Raw genomic sequence first — 17,635 nt, 5'->3', positions numbered from 1 at the left:
GTAGTCACATAGGGTATGTTTACATGGCACTTCTGAAAATATGGCCATGTCATTTAGGTGCCTAAATAGGAACTACTGAAAATCTGGCTCTTTTTGAACAACTCTATCAGTGATACAGAAGAAGTAACTCAACTGCAAGATTGTACTGTTCTTTCTTGGCTGTGTTGGCTCCTCAGGGCTAAGGAAAGCAAAATGTAGTAAATGGTTATGTTAGTTATTTCAGTATGATGATATGACACAGAAAACATGCAAGGAACAGAGAAGTTATTCATTATTCATTTTTCAACCACATTTTTTATAATTTTAAGTCTAGTCAGCTTTGTCTCTTACTATTTTAACAGTTTACCTATAAAATTGTCCAATTTTCTAGCTTGTTGATTTTGCTACGTTGCCAAGTTCATATGGAAATTGCTCGTATTGAAGAAGATGAAGATAGAATAGAGGCTGCCATGGAACATTTTCAGAAGGCTATATATCTAGATAACAATGGGCAATACCAGGAACATCTGAAAATGGCTTTTCATCGTCTTCATTTATGCACTATGTTATACAAGGCACCTGAGCGCCTAGAGGATCAAGCAATTATGATGATTGAACAGGTAATAATAAAGAACAATTTCATTTGTAGAAATATAAAGTTTGCTTATTAAACTTCTCCAAAGGAAATTTTTTTTATAATTCTATTTTAAGAGTTGTGTATATTCAGATCCAAGATTTCTAAGATAATTGAGTTTTGGCCTTTTGAGTAAATTCTTGCAAAGTTATTTAATAAATGATTGTTAATGTTAATCTTTACTGACAATATTCAAAGGAGAGGGCAGCAGTTCTTATGCATCCAGATGGCAGTATCATCCATACACCCATGTAAGGAGAGAATGAACTATCAGGGCTTATGGGGAAAATATACTTGTGTATCGGCATACTGATAATATTCCATCCCATGTTTACACTAAGAAGACTCATGTACAATCAAGGAGATAGAATGGTACCTTAAGGAAATCTGCATTTCAAATCCCTGTGTGTTGGTATACAATTGTCAATATTTTTAGGTATGATTTGAACCACTATAGCACAGTTTCAGGACTCCAGCAACTTCTGTGATACCATCTCAGATAATTCAGCTGCGATAGTCCCCAAATAATCTGGTATTTTAGGCACCAACAAAACCATATGTTTTGGATCACAGTACTGAACTGCTTCTGTAGTCACTGCTGTTGTCTATCTAAAATATTTCTTTCATTTTTATATTCAACATTTTGTTTCTCTCTAGAGTTTGTAAGTAGTCCACTCATTAGTAACTAAAGAATCAGAAAAAAACATAAAGCCTTAATAATGTTAAAATCCATTTTATCCTTATGAATTGGATAATGCAAGTGTTTTGCACTTTTACAGTGCTTTCTGTTTGCAATTCTCAAAGTACTTTACAAATGGGTCCATGTCAGTTTCCACGGAAACACATGAAAAGATTATATCCAAAATTTAAAATGACTTTATTTTGTATAAAAGAATATTAAGCTTCTTCCCCATTTATATCTTTGTTCTGCAAAAGTGGAGCTCAGCAGCTTATGGTTAGGTCTCTACATAGTTGTCAACTTTTAAAATTGTATTTCAAGGGTCTAAATAAACTAAAGGCCTCTATCTTTAGAACCCAGCCCCTAGAGGTTTTGTGTGGATTCTGGTGAATTTTAGCACTTATATTCTGTTTTACAAAGATCAGCTGCCTAACCGCCACAATCTCCTGTGGGCCAAGTAATTATTACCTTAGTTTTACAATTGGAGAAATGAAGACAGAGAGAAGTTAATTGACCTACCTAACGCCACAATGAAAGTCAATGTCAAAGTTGTGGATAGAAAACAGAAGTATATTGCTTCATCCATTAGTCTGTGTTGCTTCTCATTTTACTGTGCTGCCACTGATGGTGATCACGGATCACACTAGCTTGCTCAGCTGCATGTTGACTGGGAGGAAACTTGCAGCACCCTTTGCACTGTCAACCTTAGAGGTATTGCTTCCTGCAACTACAAACGGATTTGTGGTCTTCACAGAAATTCAGAGATCCTTGGCCATGTTTGTTATAGAACCTAGAAGTCAGTGCTGGGCAGCTATAGTTGGGCTATGAATGTGATCTTTAGGACAAGTCAGTGACATGCTTCCAATTTTAGTAACCAGCTTATATAGGTTTACAATTTCAAGGCAAGTTTCACAAGGAAGAAGCCTAAAAACATACTTTGTAAAGAAAAGATGAAAGCTGAGAGTTAGTTTCCTTTCGATCTGAAGGTCCAAATCAATGTGGGATGGATACACAGATGTAATCTTTAAAGACCACAAAGATCACCTGTGAATGTTGCTACTGGTCCATTACTGTACGGATGTGCACACTCCATACACCAATGGACTTCCCATGTGTGGAACAGAAGCTGAAAATAATAATTTAATATTAAAATGTGAGGATTTCTGGCTGAAATTATACAGGTTTCCTGAAGAACCATAGTGTCCTAAACATCTGCTCTCCACTGGCAAGCCATGGCTCTCCGATTCCTGCAGACCACGAACCTGCATCATTTGCATGAAGGGGTTTCCTTAGGCTGCATCCTCAGATCTGTTTTTGGAATAACTAATTTGCATTTGCTCTGCAATGTGCTGTGAAATGGGCTGATGCTTTTTTTGGTTGATATGTTGCATATTAATTCTCAATTATATTTGGTCATAACCAAACTGTTTTGTAGTTTTCTTTAAGTGAGCAATTTTATTTTTGAGAATATATCATAGTGATAGTTTATACATTAAAAATTAAATAGTAAAATTCAGCCATGAATGTGAACAACATTAAAATGTAGGGGGAGGGATAGCTCAGTGGTTTGAGTATTGGCCTGCTAAACCCAGGGTTGTGAGTTCAATTCTTGAGGGGGCCACTTAGGAATCTGGGGCAAAAATCATACTTGGTCCTGCTAGTGAAGGCAGGGGGCTGGACTCAATGACCTTTCAAGTATAATCAGTATATCTCCTATTATTATTACCTGCATATGCTCTGAGTTGCTCTCAAAATGTTCATGTCAAGGACCAAAGTTTCAGAGTAAGTCTAGCCAATAATAACATTGTAGAACAGTACATAAGTGTTTCTGGACTGTAATGCAATTCCTGTGGTACATAAGCCTGTGACCAATGTTGTGGCTTATTTAATGAGTGAGATTTACAAACACCAATTTAATGAAAATGTACTTATTTTTAATACAATTGTGAATGTACCCATAACAGTTAGCCCTTCTCTTTATGTAGGCTAAAAAAGGGAAGCAGAAAGATAGTGTGAGGAAAAAGCGGTCTCTTTTGGTCAATGCAGGTCTTGCACTAGCTCCTGATGCATTTCAAATAGTCCTTGACAGTGAAAATGAAGCTAAAGGTAAGGTATGTTTGCTGTGATTAAAAAAGTCAAACATTTGTCTGTTACTGATTCTGTACCCAGCCTGAAAGATAATTTGACCACTGGAGCCAAAAATTCAGAAGACTACAGGGTTTTAGTCCCATTTCCTATGCACATAACTGTGTGACACTGTAAACTTATGCTTTCAACAAAAATATGATGTCTTGTATAATTTTATTTTAACTCCTATAACTGCAGAAGCTATTCCTAGTCATACATGGTAACTATTGAATGCTGTTTCAAGTTACTGTTTGACTCAATAATATTCTGTGTATTGAAATACATATGTTCTTTATTACTTTCATATTGTTGCCTCTCAATTTTGAGTGCTCTCTTGTTTCTTTATTATGCAAAGAACTAAATATGAATTCACAGTTTGCCTTCTAAAACATGGACCCCAGGATTTGAGTTCATTGCTTGTACATTATACCATGGACATTTTATCCCATGAAAGGCTACCCAGTCTTTCATTAAACAATGTCCATATGGAGATAGATTGTCCATACTATTCCAGCTGCTTTGTGCCACTCTAGCAGTACAAAGCACCTATAATACCAGTTTAAGCAGCCTTCTGTGGATTCCCCTGCTTTGCCATAGTGTAGAGATCAAGTCCAAGGGAGAGGGAGCATAGCTAGGGAGTCTTTATGCCCTGGTGATCCCTGGCCGCTGGAGCAGGAGACTGGGACAATATTGGGCCCACACACACACAATCCTACAGTAAACTCATTTCAACCAAACCAGAATGTCCACCCCAGATTATTTTTATATGAAAAATAGAATTCATCTTTGAGTCAGTAATGACACAGGAGTAAGAGTGTCACCTACATATTCACTACTTCCACTTCCTGTAGCACCTCAGTTTCCTTCAAGCTCTCATCTTGTACTGACTAAGCTTAAATTTACTTAATTTATTATAAAAGAACAGGAGTACTTGTGGATGCATCCGAAGAAGTGGGCTGTAGCCATGAAAGCTTATGCTCAATAAATTTGTTAGTCTCTAAGGTGCCACAAGTACTCCTGTGCTTTTTGCGGATGCAGGTTAACATGGCTGCTACTCTGAACCCTTAATTTATTATATATGTTGAGATGATAGTCCAAAGTATTATATCTTTAGTGTTTGGAAAACAGCCATACAGAGTATTAAACACCAAGAAATAATGTAAACCTGTATAATACAATATCATTGCCATAATGTGTTGAGGCATTTTTTGAAGTAGGTGAGGGCTATCTTCTTCAGATAGCTTCTTTCACTTTATTTTAGATCATTAACTCTTGTAGGGGAAATGCAGAGGCTTGATCTGAGCTCTTGGCAGGTTAAAAGCTTTTCAATTAACATTTAATAAACTATTTGTATAAATTAGACATGAGCTTTAATTTAAGTAAATACTACCTGCTATTGAGCTGCAGCATGCATGCATCTTGAAGAGACTTAAAGACACCAGTCATCTTAGATTTCCAGCTAATATATTTGTTTGATTTTTGAATTTTGAGTTTACTTGAGAATTGTAAATTTGTACCCAGACTTTCTCAAAATAAATCACTCTTTTACTTACATATTCATATGCTAGCCTTCAAATGTAGATAATCTGAACAACTAAGATCATTTTACAAAATATCAGCATAGGCTGGTGGACTTTAAAATAAAAATTTGCAAGATGTTTCTTAAAGGTTTACTTTTGCTCTTAATACTCAACAGAACAGTGAGATTAACTTTTTGATAACAAATAACTAAACTAAATAATTTTAAAAGAAATTAACAAATAAATTATCTCTGTTTACAGAATGAGAATATTCACACAACTGTGCTTTCATCATTTTATCATTTTCATTTTCATTTTCATCATTTTATGAACATTTTGTTCTCTTTTCAATGTATGAATTTACTTGTCAGTAATTTTAATGGGTTTTGTACTCATACATTCAGAAGAGATTGTACTACTTGGCTACAGTTTACAAATTCTGCTTACATGATATTAGTGTAATTATTGCCAGCTAATCTACAGTTACCACAGTAATGGGGACCATATAATTCATTGGATAAATTATACCGAAAGACTGTTTATAAAGACATTAAGGTATATCCCCTTTCCCATTTTGTTTAATTCAATGCTAATGCTTAATCTGTTTGTTTTTTAGATGTCAGAAATGTTTATGCTTATGCATTTCTTGCTGTTACTTGGCAAGCTGCTCAAGGATCAAATTAAAGTTTATTCAGTCTGGGTTATGTCAGCAATGATAGTTCAACTCGAGTCAATGTCCTGCCTCATCAGATTTCCAGGACAGCCACATATTATACAAAGCATTTCTGCCTTGTCATTATACTGTAGAAATAATCTCTGATGTGTTTATATCACTAAAGCTATTTTTCTCCTAAGGGTCCAACTCATCCCTTTCTTGTGTCTTGTCTCTCTCTTTCTAAGTTCATTTTTCTGTCTAATATTTTTGTGCCTAAAAGGAGTTCTACCTTTAACACCTCCTCCCCACAAAAAACTAATATTTTGGTGTTTGCAAACTGAACCTTCAATATCTATCAAAATACCCGGGGTTAGTGTACATATTTTATAGATTATGCAAGTTGTTGTAGGTTATGGGTCAGAAACACAGTTTGCATGTTATTTGTGGTTCCCAAAAGTGAAGATCTGTAGGTAATGCTTAATTTTAAAATGTAATGGGCATTTGACTTTTTTCAGTTACTCAGTGATCAGATACTCAACACAATTAATATTAACAACAAGGGGGAAGGAATGCAAGCCATAATAGGGAAAGAACAGGTTAAAGACTATTTAGATGATAAAATGGATGTATTCAAGTCAGCAGGGCCTGATGAAATAGGGTACTTAAGGAACTAACTGAAGCAAATCTTGGAGCCATTAGCAATTATCTTTGAGAACTACTGGAGAACAGGTGAGGTCCCAGAGGATAAAAGAAGGGAAGACATAGTATCTGTCTTAAAAGGGGAACAAAGAGCAGCAGAGAAATTATAGCCAGTCAGCTTAACTTCAATACCTGAAATATACTGGAACACATTATTAAACAGTTTGTAAGCACCTAGAGGATAATAAAGTAATAAGGAATAACCAGCATGGGTTTCTCAAAAGCAAATCATACCAGAACAACCTGAATTTCTTCTTTGACAGGGCTACTGGCCTACTGCATGAGGGAAAGCACTTGACATGATATCTTGATTTTAGAAAGGCTTTTGACACACTCCTGCATGACATTCTCATAAAAAAACTAGGGAAATCTAGTCTAGATGAAATTACTAGAAAGGCACAGCTCATTGAAAACTGTACTCAAAGGGTAGTTATCAATGGTTCATTGTCAAATTGGGCAAGCATATCTAATTTTCCTCTGCAGGGTCAGTCCTGGGTCCAGTACTATGCAATGTTTTCATTAATAACTTGGATAATGGAGTTGAGAGTATCCTTATAAAATCTGCAGATGACACCAAACTAGGAAGGGTTGCAAGCACTTTGGAGGACAGGATTGGAGTTCAAAAAAATCTGGACAAATTGAAGGATTGGTCCGAATTCAACAAGATGACTTTCACAAAGACAAGTGTAAAGTACTTCACTAAGGACGGAAAAATCAAATGCACAACTACAAAATGGGGAATGACTGGCTAGGAGATAGTACTGCTGAAAATGATCTGGGGGTTATAGTGGCTCATAAATTGAATATGAGTCAACAATGTGATGAAGTTGGGGAAAAGGCTAATTTCATTCTGGGATGTATTAACAGCAATGTTATACATAAGCTATATGTGGCAATTGTCCAGCTCTGTTCAGCAGTGGTGAGGCCTCAGTTGGGGCACTGTGTCCATTTTTGGGTGCCATGCAAATCTAGAGGAGAATGTCACAGTGTTCTCTATTCATCACTAGGGTGCCTCCTTGTGGCTACTTCTGGGAAATAGCTCCACCCAGTTTGACACCCCGCTTCTGCCTCTCATTTGCACTGCGACTTCTCTCACACTCCAGAAGTTGCAGTGAATCAGGATGCTCCCTCTTCATGTCTTGGCCCTCTGGCCAGGCCACTATAGTTTTCACGTTCTGCGATATCAAAGTCTCACCAGATTGCCTGTCCAGGTAACGTTCCCAGGAGTCCTCTAATTTCAGATTATGCCACTTCCCCAGTGGCTGGTAGGGGAACCTGGGCCCACCCACTACTCCAGGTTCCTGGCTGGGGAACCTACAATCAGCAGCCACAGTCTGCCATATCCTAAACCTGGGTGCTAGTTCCCTACTGCTTCCTGCTCTCTCTCTTCTTATCCACCACTCTTCTAAGTATACCCTTCCCGCAGTTTCAGGGTCCTAGGGCTTCTACTCTTCTCCTGGGTTTCCTTCTTTCTCTCTCTAACCCCAGAGAGTGACTGCAGGCTTCCACACTGCAGACTATTTCTGCTGCAAACTTCCTGACTTTATACAAGCCCTGCTTGGTCCTGTCTAGCTGGGCTCCATCCTCAAGAGATTGTCTGTCAAGCCTAACTATTTCTCAGATATGGTTTGTCAGATTACTTAATCCCTTCTGAGCCACATTAACCTTTTCCGGGCTAGTGTGGGGTGAACAGCCTATCACAGAGAGCATGATGATAAAACGTTTAGAAAACCTAACCTATGAGTCTTGAGAAAAAAAGACTGGACGGGGACCTGACAACAGTCTTCATATATGTTAAGAGTTGTTATAAAGAGGATGTTGATCAGTTGTTCTCCGTGCCCACTAAAGGTAGGATAAGAAGTAATGGACCTAATCTGCAGCAAGGTAAATTCAAGTTAGCAGTTAGGAAAAACTTTCTAACGATAAGGGTAGCTATACTCTGGAGTTTGTGGAAGCCCTATTTATTATTGCAGAATTTTCAGAGCAGGGTGGACAGATACGTTTCAGGGGTGTCTAGATTTACTTGGTCCTGCTTCTGCTTAGGAGGCTTATGAAAGTAGCTGCACCGGTCCTCCCTTGAACAAATATTTTAGGGGATGGTTTTCTCAACATTATTAACAAAAAGTCTGTTCCAGAGGCTGTTGAAGTTTATTGAACAGATTCTTGCTGAAAATTTGCAGTGGCCAAGCAGCTGGGAATTACTCTGCTGCAGCTACCACTGTCCAGTTTGTCCAGTGCTGGATTGGGGTCTTTTGAAGGAAGCTCTGAGAACTATAAAAGGCAAAATTTCAAATGTTTCACAAATTTTGTTTGAACCAGTATGTATACTTTTCACTGAGTCCATATAGATTGCTTTATCAATGAGATTTCAAATATTATTCTGAATTCCAGTTTGCGCACACAATCACACAAATTAGTCACATATACTCACACAAATCATATATACCCCATCTCTCATTTGCACTGTGACCTCTCTCACGCTTCAGAAGTTGCAGTGAATCTCCAATTATAGAAACATTTCTCCTTTTAATTAGGCTGCATTGAATCAAACTATTTTTTGCTGACTTGGGAAATTATATAACATTTTGTTTATACTAATTCCAAACAAAATTGTTAGTACTGAATAACTTATTTGTGTTTTATTTTAATTAGTATAATATAGATATTTTAAAATATATAAGAACCTACTTATGAAAGAAGTTATTGTAGTGATGAAAAACATGCATTGTAATGCTTCAAAATTTGCTTGCATTCCTTTGTCTCCATTAAGTTTCCTCAGGTAAAAGCAGGACTCAAATAAGTTATCTCTGTGCAAAAGCACAGCATCATACTAAGAGTGTGGAGAAAACTGATGGACATTTGAAACGATTAGGACATGGAAATGACAAGGAGAGGTAATTACTGTAAAGAAGGTGTATATATATATTTTTTTTCCATTTTAAAAGTGGTATGTTGCTATTGCCAAAAGGGAAAGTTTTGCTATTAGGACTCTGAAATTATCTGAGGCTCAAACCTGCAAAGTGCTGAGCACTCTGGTACAGATCCAGTGTAGCATTTAAGCATGTACTAACCTTTAAGCAGGGGATCAATGTGGCCATATCATGAGCCATTAAACTTTGTTATGGTTATTTATCTAATATGCTGATATAATTAGAAATAACAGCTTTATTCCTTTATTTCCAATGTATAAGGAATCTTCAGTAACTGGCATCCTCCTCCTGCAGTTGATGCTTGATGCTATATGATTTATAAGTTATTTTTATTAGTGATAAAAATTGACCTTACATTTAGTAACATTGAATAATAATTGTTACCGGGTTTTAAAGTCTGTATTATGATGAAAGATATTTTCAATTAACCTGAAGTTTCAGCCTGAATCTAGAATTTAGGAAATAAATCTGTTAATTAAGGAGTTTTATGTGTGCTTTTTGTGTGATAGAATAAGACTTTGGGCAGATTTGGCAAAAGTTGCACGGAAACAAGGAGTATGGGATGTGTGCCGGGCAGCATGCAGATTCTGTCTCTTGTATGATGATGCTCAGATGAGGAAGGTACCAAAAACTAAAAAATGTAAGTCAACACATTACTTTTCTTAACTGATATTTGAAAACTATTTTTAAACGAAAACTCAGTGTCATACACTGTAAATAAATTACTTTAAATTTGTTTTAACACCAAAGGGATAATTTGATTATTAAACAAAACTACGCTTATGATTTGGTAAATTAGTACTAAAATAAAACTTTAGTCTGCAAAATTTTGAGATAGTCTATTATTTTGCTAATTTAAAAGGTATTAGGCTTCCGTAATATGCTACAGTATTATGTTACTCAGCAAAGAATTAAAAACACATCATCAATTTAAAAATTGGAATTCCATCTGAGATGTTTTATGTACTATTATAACTCCTGAGGTTCCGATCACTGAAAGAGATTAGAGCGAATGGACCTTTTCTTTTTTTAGTGTGTTTATTTTGTGCTGTGATAGCAATTTTTGTGTATATAACCACACCACATATAGATTGTCAGCAGGTTTTGAACCTTGGAACATTCAACTTCAAATTGCAAAACTCTACAACTCAAGCTTAAGGGACTAATTCCATTAGATGATAAGAGCAGTAGGTTTTTATCCACTATTAGTAGTAGTTAGTTTCCCTTATTGTTAGTTGTAGCTTTCTCTCAAACACATGGGAGAGAAGAAGCATTTAAAAAAAATTAAGTAAATGTGATGGTAAAATTCATAGATTTGTCAGAGAGGACTTACAGGGTATCTGAAACTACTTTCAAGTCATTTCTTTTCAAATCAATGATGTCCTTTTAAAATTTAATTTTTAAGCCTGGTTATTTTTCCATTATGTGAACAATTATATATTTAAGGAATATATGGCCTATTGCTCTCAAAAATCAGGCAATGCCATCAATGGCAACTGTATACATGAACTGAGGACACTATATACTCCAAAAGTTTTCATTTCTAGTGCCTTTGATTTTTAATTGAAAAGCTGTTCGAGCATGAATAGTTTTACGAGGCATCAGGAAGGCAGAAATAGAGAAGCTTGGCCAAAGCAATCATATTTGATTAATGTATTTTATTTAGAGCTATGCAAGTGTGTTAATGGCAATTTTCAAAAACTTCATCTTTTTAATTTAGTTGAACAGCCATGTCCTTTTTACAAATCAATGCCATCAGTAATGTTTCTCATGATTTTATGGATATAATAAAAGTGCATTTTGAACATTCTGAACTAAGCACTTTTCTAATTGCAAAGCTGTTCCTTATGCTAGTTAAACCTCTGAAGTTAAAATCAAAACAGTTTGTGTTACAATAAGATTATTTATTCTCTCTCTAGTAATTGAACTTAAAACAAGATTGCTGGGTGTAAATATATACTTTCTTCCTCACACCACGCGTACATCTAGAAACCTATAGATACTCCCAAACAAGGCTTTTCCAAGAGCAACATTACAGTGTTAGGGAAGCACTATTTACTGTGCTGCAACATGAAATCATGGCACTTGGAAAAGGGTCACCATACTTTGTTCTTATTCATGTTTATTGTTTCCTTAAATAACATCTATTTGTGTTTCAGGGGGATAATTGTAGGTAAAAACACAAATATATGGTTAGGCATACAGAATAATAATAATAATAATACATAGGTCTTGTATAGCAGTTTTCATCAGTAGATATACAGAATCTACTTAAAGTTATACAGGTAAATGTTAGAAAGAGGAAGTAACAGGAATAATTGGTCATATTTTCTGTGCGTGTTAACTGGTACAGTGCCATTTTTTAATCTATGGAACTGTACCAATTTTTACCCGCAGAGAATTTGATGGTATAACTGTTTGTTACACAGTTAGCAGTGCTGTAAAAGGGTGATATTTGATACAATTAATCAGTTGTTAGACAAATAGTAGGCCATGAAACATATTTTCCAGCATATAAATGAAATTTATGTGGCATTATTATTCATTTGATAGTTCATAGGCTGTGTAGTTAAAGCTACATCATTGTTCAGTTGAGAGATTTGTATATGGATCAGAATTGTTATGTGCATATGAATACAAATCATTTGTGTCTTGTGCACAAACAATATTACATATCCTGTAAACTGGAATTCTTTTGTCTTAGTGTTCTGTTATTTTAATGTAGGAATATAACATGTTGGGCTGGTATTTTTAGTAAACAAAATCTCAAGAAAAAAGTACGGGGTCAGTCTGAAATAAGAATATTTTATTGTGAGGATAATCACTAGAGAGACTAGTCTCTGTTTATCTAGAAATTGGTCAAAAATCTGCAACTTTACCAACTCACGCTTAAAAGGATAAAACTGAGTTAAATTGATCCTGGGAGAAAGTGATGGCCTCCCTGCCTGTCACTGGTTCACCCCTTAACTCTTATGGGACACTGAATGCTACATAGATTATAAAACCAGAAGGGACCACAGATTATCTAGTCTGTCCTCCTGCATAATACAGGCCATAGATCTTTTCTGAATTAATTTCTGTTTGAACTAGAGCATAGCTTTTTAGAAAAACATCTAATGTTGATTTTAAAATTGCCAGTGATGAAAAGTCCACCACAACCGTAGTAAATTGTTTGTCGCCACAATAAATTGTTCTGTACACAAACAGGTTTACTTAATCCCTGTGCCCAAACAGACCTGCCTAAATGGCCCTACAGTACCACCTTAGCTACTTCATCATGACATTCACAATTTTACACGAAGAGTTAGGGCACAACAGGGGACAGAACTTCCATGTTCCAGGATGTTGGGTTAATGATTACTCCAAGGGAAAAGAGAAATCTGCTTTCTCTTAATTACTGTGGGGTTGACAGACCATCACTCCCCTTCTTGATTTTAACACCATTTGAGATTTTCTCTTTGCTACCAGGACACCATGCCCAGTGTTCCAGTCCCTGTAAAACAATGAAAGAAGTGAACTGGAAAATGTGAGCTGTGCTCATATTTATGAAATCCAAACATACACACTCTGATTGGAGCAAATCTTGAAAAGTTTTCACCTGCACAAACTGAGCAAAATCTCAACTGTAATGCTTACAAAACATAAAGATGCATGTTTGTCATAAACAGATAGCTAAGGGTTAATGTCTCTTTCACCTGAAACACCTGACCAGAGAACCAATCAGGAAACCGGATTTTTTCAACTTTGGGTGGAGGGAATTGTGTGTCTGAGTCTTTTGTTTCTGTCTGCCTGCTTCCTCTGAGCTTTGGAGAAGTACTTTCTACTTTCTAGTCTTCTGTTTCTAAGTGTAAGGACAAAGAGATCAGATAGTAAATTCTATGGTTTCTTTTCTTTGGTATTTGCATGAATATAAGTGCTGGAGTGCTTTGATTTGTATTCTTTTTGAATAAGGCTGTTTATTCAATATTCTTTTAAGCAATTGACCCTGTGTTGTATCATCTTAATACAGAGAGAACATTTGTATTTTTTCTTTCTTTTTTATATAAAGCTTTCTTTTAAGACCTGTTGGAGTTTTTCTTTACTTCAGGGAAATTAAGTCTGTACTCACCAGGGAATTGGTGGGAGGAAGAAATCAAGGGGAGAGCTGTGTGTTGGATTGCTAGCCTGATTTTGCATTTCCTCTGGGTGAAGAGGAAAGTGCTTTTGTTCCAGGATTGGGAACGGAGAGGGGGAATCACTCTGCGTAGTTTCACAGAGCTTGTGTTTGTGTATCTCTCCAGGAGCACCTGGAGGGGGGAAGGGAATCAGGATTATTTCCCTTTGTTGTGAGACTCAAGGGATTTGGGTCTTGGGGTCCCCAGGGAAGGTTTTTCAGTGGGACCAGAGTGCCCCAAAACACTCTAATTTTTTGGGTGGTGGCAGCAGGTACCAGGTCCAAGCTGGTAACTAAGCTTGGAGGTTTACATGCTAACCCCCATATTTTGGACGCTAAGGTCCAAATCTGGGACTAAGGTTATAACATGAGTGGCAGTGGCGGGATATAGACAGAATCCAGAAGCCAGTAGGAATATTATATTTTTCTTTTCTCTGCTAAGGGCTTTTTAGCAGAGAGAAACAGTTTGGTTTTAAAAGGGAACCAGAGAGAATTTTTTTTTTCTGCTCTCTCTGGCAGTGTGTGCCTTGCATGTAAGCAAGAAACTGTTAAGGGTCTTTTGTCATGCAATAGCCCTCCCATTAGGAGGCAAGTACCAGCACTTATATGCATGCAAATAAAGTGGTTTTTCTGGTTTCCCTTCATTGAACATTAGCTAGAGAGAGAAAGGAAAAAAGCACTGTTGCTAGGCAGACTTCAGGAGGCAACAGAGAGCCTGCAGTTCAGAAGAGAAACACCGGAGGGCACCCCAACACAAGAAAACAGGAATCCTGACTTCTAGGACAAAAATGGAGGCCGAAGACCAATTAAAAGAAGCTGAACACAGGCGACAACTGGAAATAAAACAAAAAGAGATGGAGATAAAAGAAAAGGAAGAAAGCATCAAACTGGCAGCCTTCCAAAGAGAACAGGCAGCCCAAGAGGCAGCACACAAAAGAAAACTAGAAGAAGAAGAGTTGGCCCACAGAAGACAGATAGAACTCCAGAGGGAAGCCCACCAACAGGCCATGGAATTAGAAAAGGCTAAGCAACAGACTCCAGCCAATCCTAACAACCCATCGCCCATTATTGCTCCACAGCACAGGAAATTTCCCACCTACAAGGCAGGTGATGACACCGAGGCCTTCTTGGAAAATTTTGAAAGAGCCTGTCTTGGGTACAGCATCCCCGAAGACCAGTACATGGTAGAATTAAGGCCACACCTCAGTGGACCTTTAGCAGAGGTGGCAGCTGAAATGCCTAAGCAGCAAATGAATGACTATAAACTTTTTCAAACCAAGGCCAGATACAGGATGGGGATAACCCCAGATCATGCCCGTCGGCGCTTCAGAACCCAAAAGTGGAAACCAGAGGTGTCATTTCCCAAACACGCCTACTACATTGCAAAAAACTATGAGGCCTGGCTAACAGGAAACAACATTCAAACCTTGGAAGAACTGAACCTCCTCATACAAATGGAACAGTTCTTGGACGGTGTTCCTGAAGACATCACACGGTACATACAAGATAGAAATCCCAAAAATATCACTGAGGCGGGGGAGATTGGAGCCAAATGGATGGAACTGGCAGAAAGCAAGAAAGCTACTGTCAAGGGGAACGATTACCCCAGGGGGCACACAGACCATAAACCCTACAACCAAGGACAGCCAAAGACCCCACATACCACCCAAGTAAAGCCACAGATACCCTACCCTTCAACCTCACCAGTCTCCAGTAACTCACCTCGGCCCAGTGACCCATCAGATGGAAGATGCTTTAAGTGTAATGAACTGGGACATATCAAGGCCAACTGTCCAAAGAACACCATGCGAGTGCAATTCATTACACCACCATCACACCAAAGATCCCCAGGCCCAGATGCCTCTCAAATACCCTTGGAGCGAAGGGAGAATTTGAGAGTGGGCGGAAAGAAGGTTACTGCGTGGAGAGACACGGGGGCACAAGTGTCAGCTATCCACCAATCCTTCGTAGACCCCAAATTCATCAACCCAAAGGCCAAAGTTACAATTTACCCCTTGTACCAGAGACCTTCATGTCACAAGCTGTAGACTTGCCTACAGCTCAACTGCCTGTCCAGTACAAAGGCTGGTCAGGAATGTGGACTTTTGCCGTCTATGACAATTATCCTATCCCCATGCTACTGGGGGAAGACTTGGCCAACCAGGTGAGGCGGGCCAAGAGAGTGGGAATGGTTACCCGTAGCCAAACCAGGCAAGCTTCCAGACCCATTCCTGTTCCTGAGCCGTCCACAGAGGCCCCGTCTGTGTTACCAGAGACCCAGACAGAGGTAGTGGACCCGCATTCCATGCCTACCACTGAAACAGCCACAGCATCTCCAGTCCCAGGCCCGGAACTGGAACAGCAACCAGCACCAGCAAGTGCAACCACATCTTCAACCTCAACGCCAGAGGGCGCCAGCGAGCCAGAACTGGCAGAAGCAAAACACAGCCATACCCAAAAGGCTCAGCCAGAGCCTGAAATACCCTCAGGTGCACCAGCGGAGAGCGGTTCACCAGCAACGGAAACAACCCCATCACCTACATCGCTTCCAGAGGGACCAAGCCCAAGTCCACAGTCTGAGGAAGAACTGGTGACCCCAGCCTCAAGGGAACAGTTCCAGGCTGAGCAGGAAGCAGATGACAGCCTTCAGAAAGCGTGGGCGGCGGCACGGAGCACCCCACCGCCTCTCAGCTCTTCTAATCGATCCCGGTTTGTTATAGACCAAGGACTTTTATACAAGGAAATTCTTTCTGGTGGACACCGGGAAGAATGGCAGCCGCAAAAACAGTTGGTGGTTCCAACTAAGTACCGGGAGAAGCTCTTAAGCTTAGCCCATGATCATCCCAGTGGCCATGCTGGGGTGAACAGAACCAAGGACCGGTTGGGGAAGTCCTTCCACTGGGAAGGGATGGGCAAGGATGTTGCCAAGTATGTCCGGTCTTGTGAGGTATGCCAAAGAGTGGGTAAGCCTCAAGACCAGGTCAAGGCCCCTCTCCAGCCACTCCCCATAATTGAGGTCCCATTTCAGCGAGTAGCTGTGGATATTCTGGGCCCTTTCCCAAAAAAGACGCCCAGAGGAAAGCAGTATGTACTGACTTTAGTGGACTTTGCTACCCGATGGCCAGAAGCAGTAGCTCTAGGCAACACCAGGGCTAACACTGTGTGCCTGGCCCTAACAGACATCTTTGCCAGGGTAGGTTGGCCCTCCGACATCCTTACAGATTCAGGGTCTAATTTCCTGGCAGGGACCATGGAAAAACTGTGGGAAACTCATGGGGTGAATCACTTGGTTGCCACCCCGTACCACCATCAAACCAATGGCCTGGTGGAAAGGTTCAATGGAACTTTGGGGGCCATGATACGAAAATTCATCAACGAATTCTCCAATAATTGGGACCTAGTGTTGCAGCAGTTGCTGTTTGCCTACAGGGCTGTACCACATCCCAGTTTAGGGTTTTCACCATTTGAACTTGTGTATGGTCACGAGGTTAAGGGGCCATTACAGTTGGTGAAGCAGCAATGGGAGGGGTTTACGCCTTCTCCAGGAACTAACATTCTGGACTTTGTAAGCAACCAACAAAGCACCCTCCGACACTCTTTAGCCCTTGCTAGAGAGAACCTAAAGGATGCTCAAGAAGAGCAAAAGGCCTGGTATGACAGACATGCCAGAGAACGTTCCTTCAAGGTAGGAGACCAGGTTATGGTCTTGAAGGCGCAACAGGCCCATAAGATGGAAGCATCATGGGAAGGGCCATTCACGGTCCAAGAGCGCCTGGGAGCTGTAAACTACCTCATAGCATTTCCCAATTCCTCACTAAAGCCTAAAGTGTACCATGTTAATTCTCTCAAGCCTTTCTATTCCAGAGACTTACAGGTTTGTCAGTTTACAGTCCAGGGAGATGATGCTGAGTGGCCTGACGGTGTCTACTACGACGGAAAAAAAGACGGTGGCGTGGAAGAGGTGAACCTCTCAACCACCCTGGAACGTCTGCAGCGGCAACAAATCAAGGAGCTGTGCACTAGCTTCGCCCCATTGTTCTCAGCCACCCCAGGACGAACTGAACGGGCATACCACTCCATTGATACAGGTAATGCTCACCCAATCAGAACCCCACCCTACCGGGTGTCTCCTCATGCCCAAGCTGCCATAGAACGGGAGTTCCAGAACATGCTACAGATGGGTATAATCCGCCCATCTACCAGTGCATGGGCATCTCCAGTGGTTCTGGTACCCAAACCAGATGGGGAAATACGCTTTT

The 17,635-nt window shown here is 39.3% G+C and overlaps 1 protein-coding gene across 8 annotated transcripts in view; it reads left to right on the top strand.

The window, feature by feature from the left end:
- The window catches only part of CFAP46 (cilia and flagella associated protein 46), a 168,717-nt gene that overhangs the window by 32,728 nt on the left and 118,354 nt on the right, over positions 1-17,635 (top strand). For all 8 annotated transcript variants that reach the window (XR_004001341.1, XM_030570341.1, XM_030570343.1 and 5 more), the window contains 4 exons: positions 371-599; positions 3,278-3,398; positions 9,064-9,187; positions 9,733-9,863. Coding sequence is in view for 7 of the 8 variants with exons in the window: in XM_030570341.1 (XP_030426201.1) it covers positions 371-599; positions 3,278-3,398; positions 9,064-9,187; positions 9,733-9,863 (605 nt within the window). In the remaining variant the exon portion in view is untranslated. The remainder of the gene's footprint in view (positions 1-370; positions 600-3,277; positions 3,399-9,063; positions 9,188-9,732; positions 9,864-17,635) is intronic.

Source organism: Gopherus evgoodei, chromosome 7, assembly GCF_007399415.2.
Source record: "Gopherus evgoodei ecotype Sinaloan lineage chromosome 7, rGopEvg1_v1.p, whole genome shotgun sequence".
Classification (NCBI taxonomy): Eukaryota; Metazoa; Chordata; order Testudines; family Testudinidae; genus Gopherus; species Gopherus evgoodei.
The sequence above is the reverse complement of the archived record's forward strand: the minus strand, read 5'-3'. Positions and strand labels throughout refer to the sequence as shown.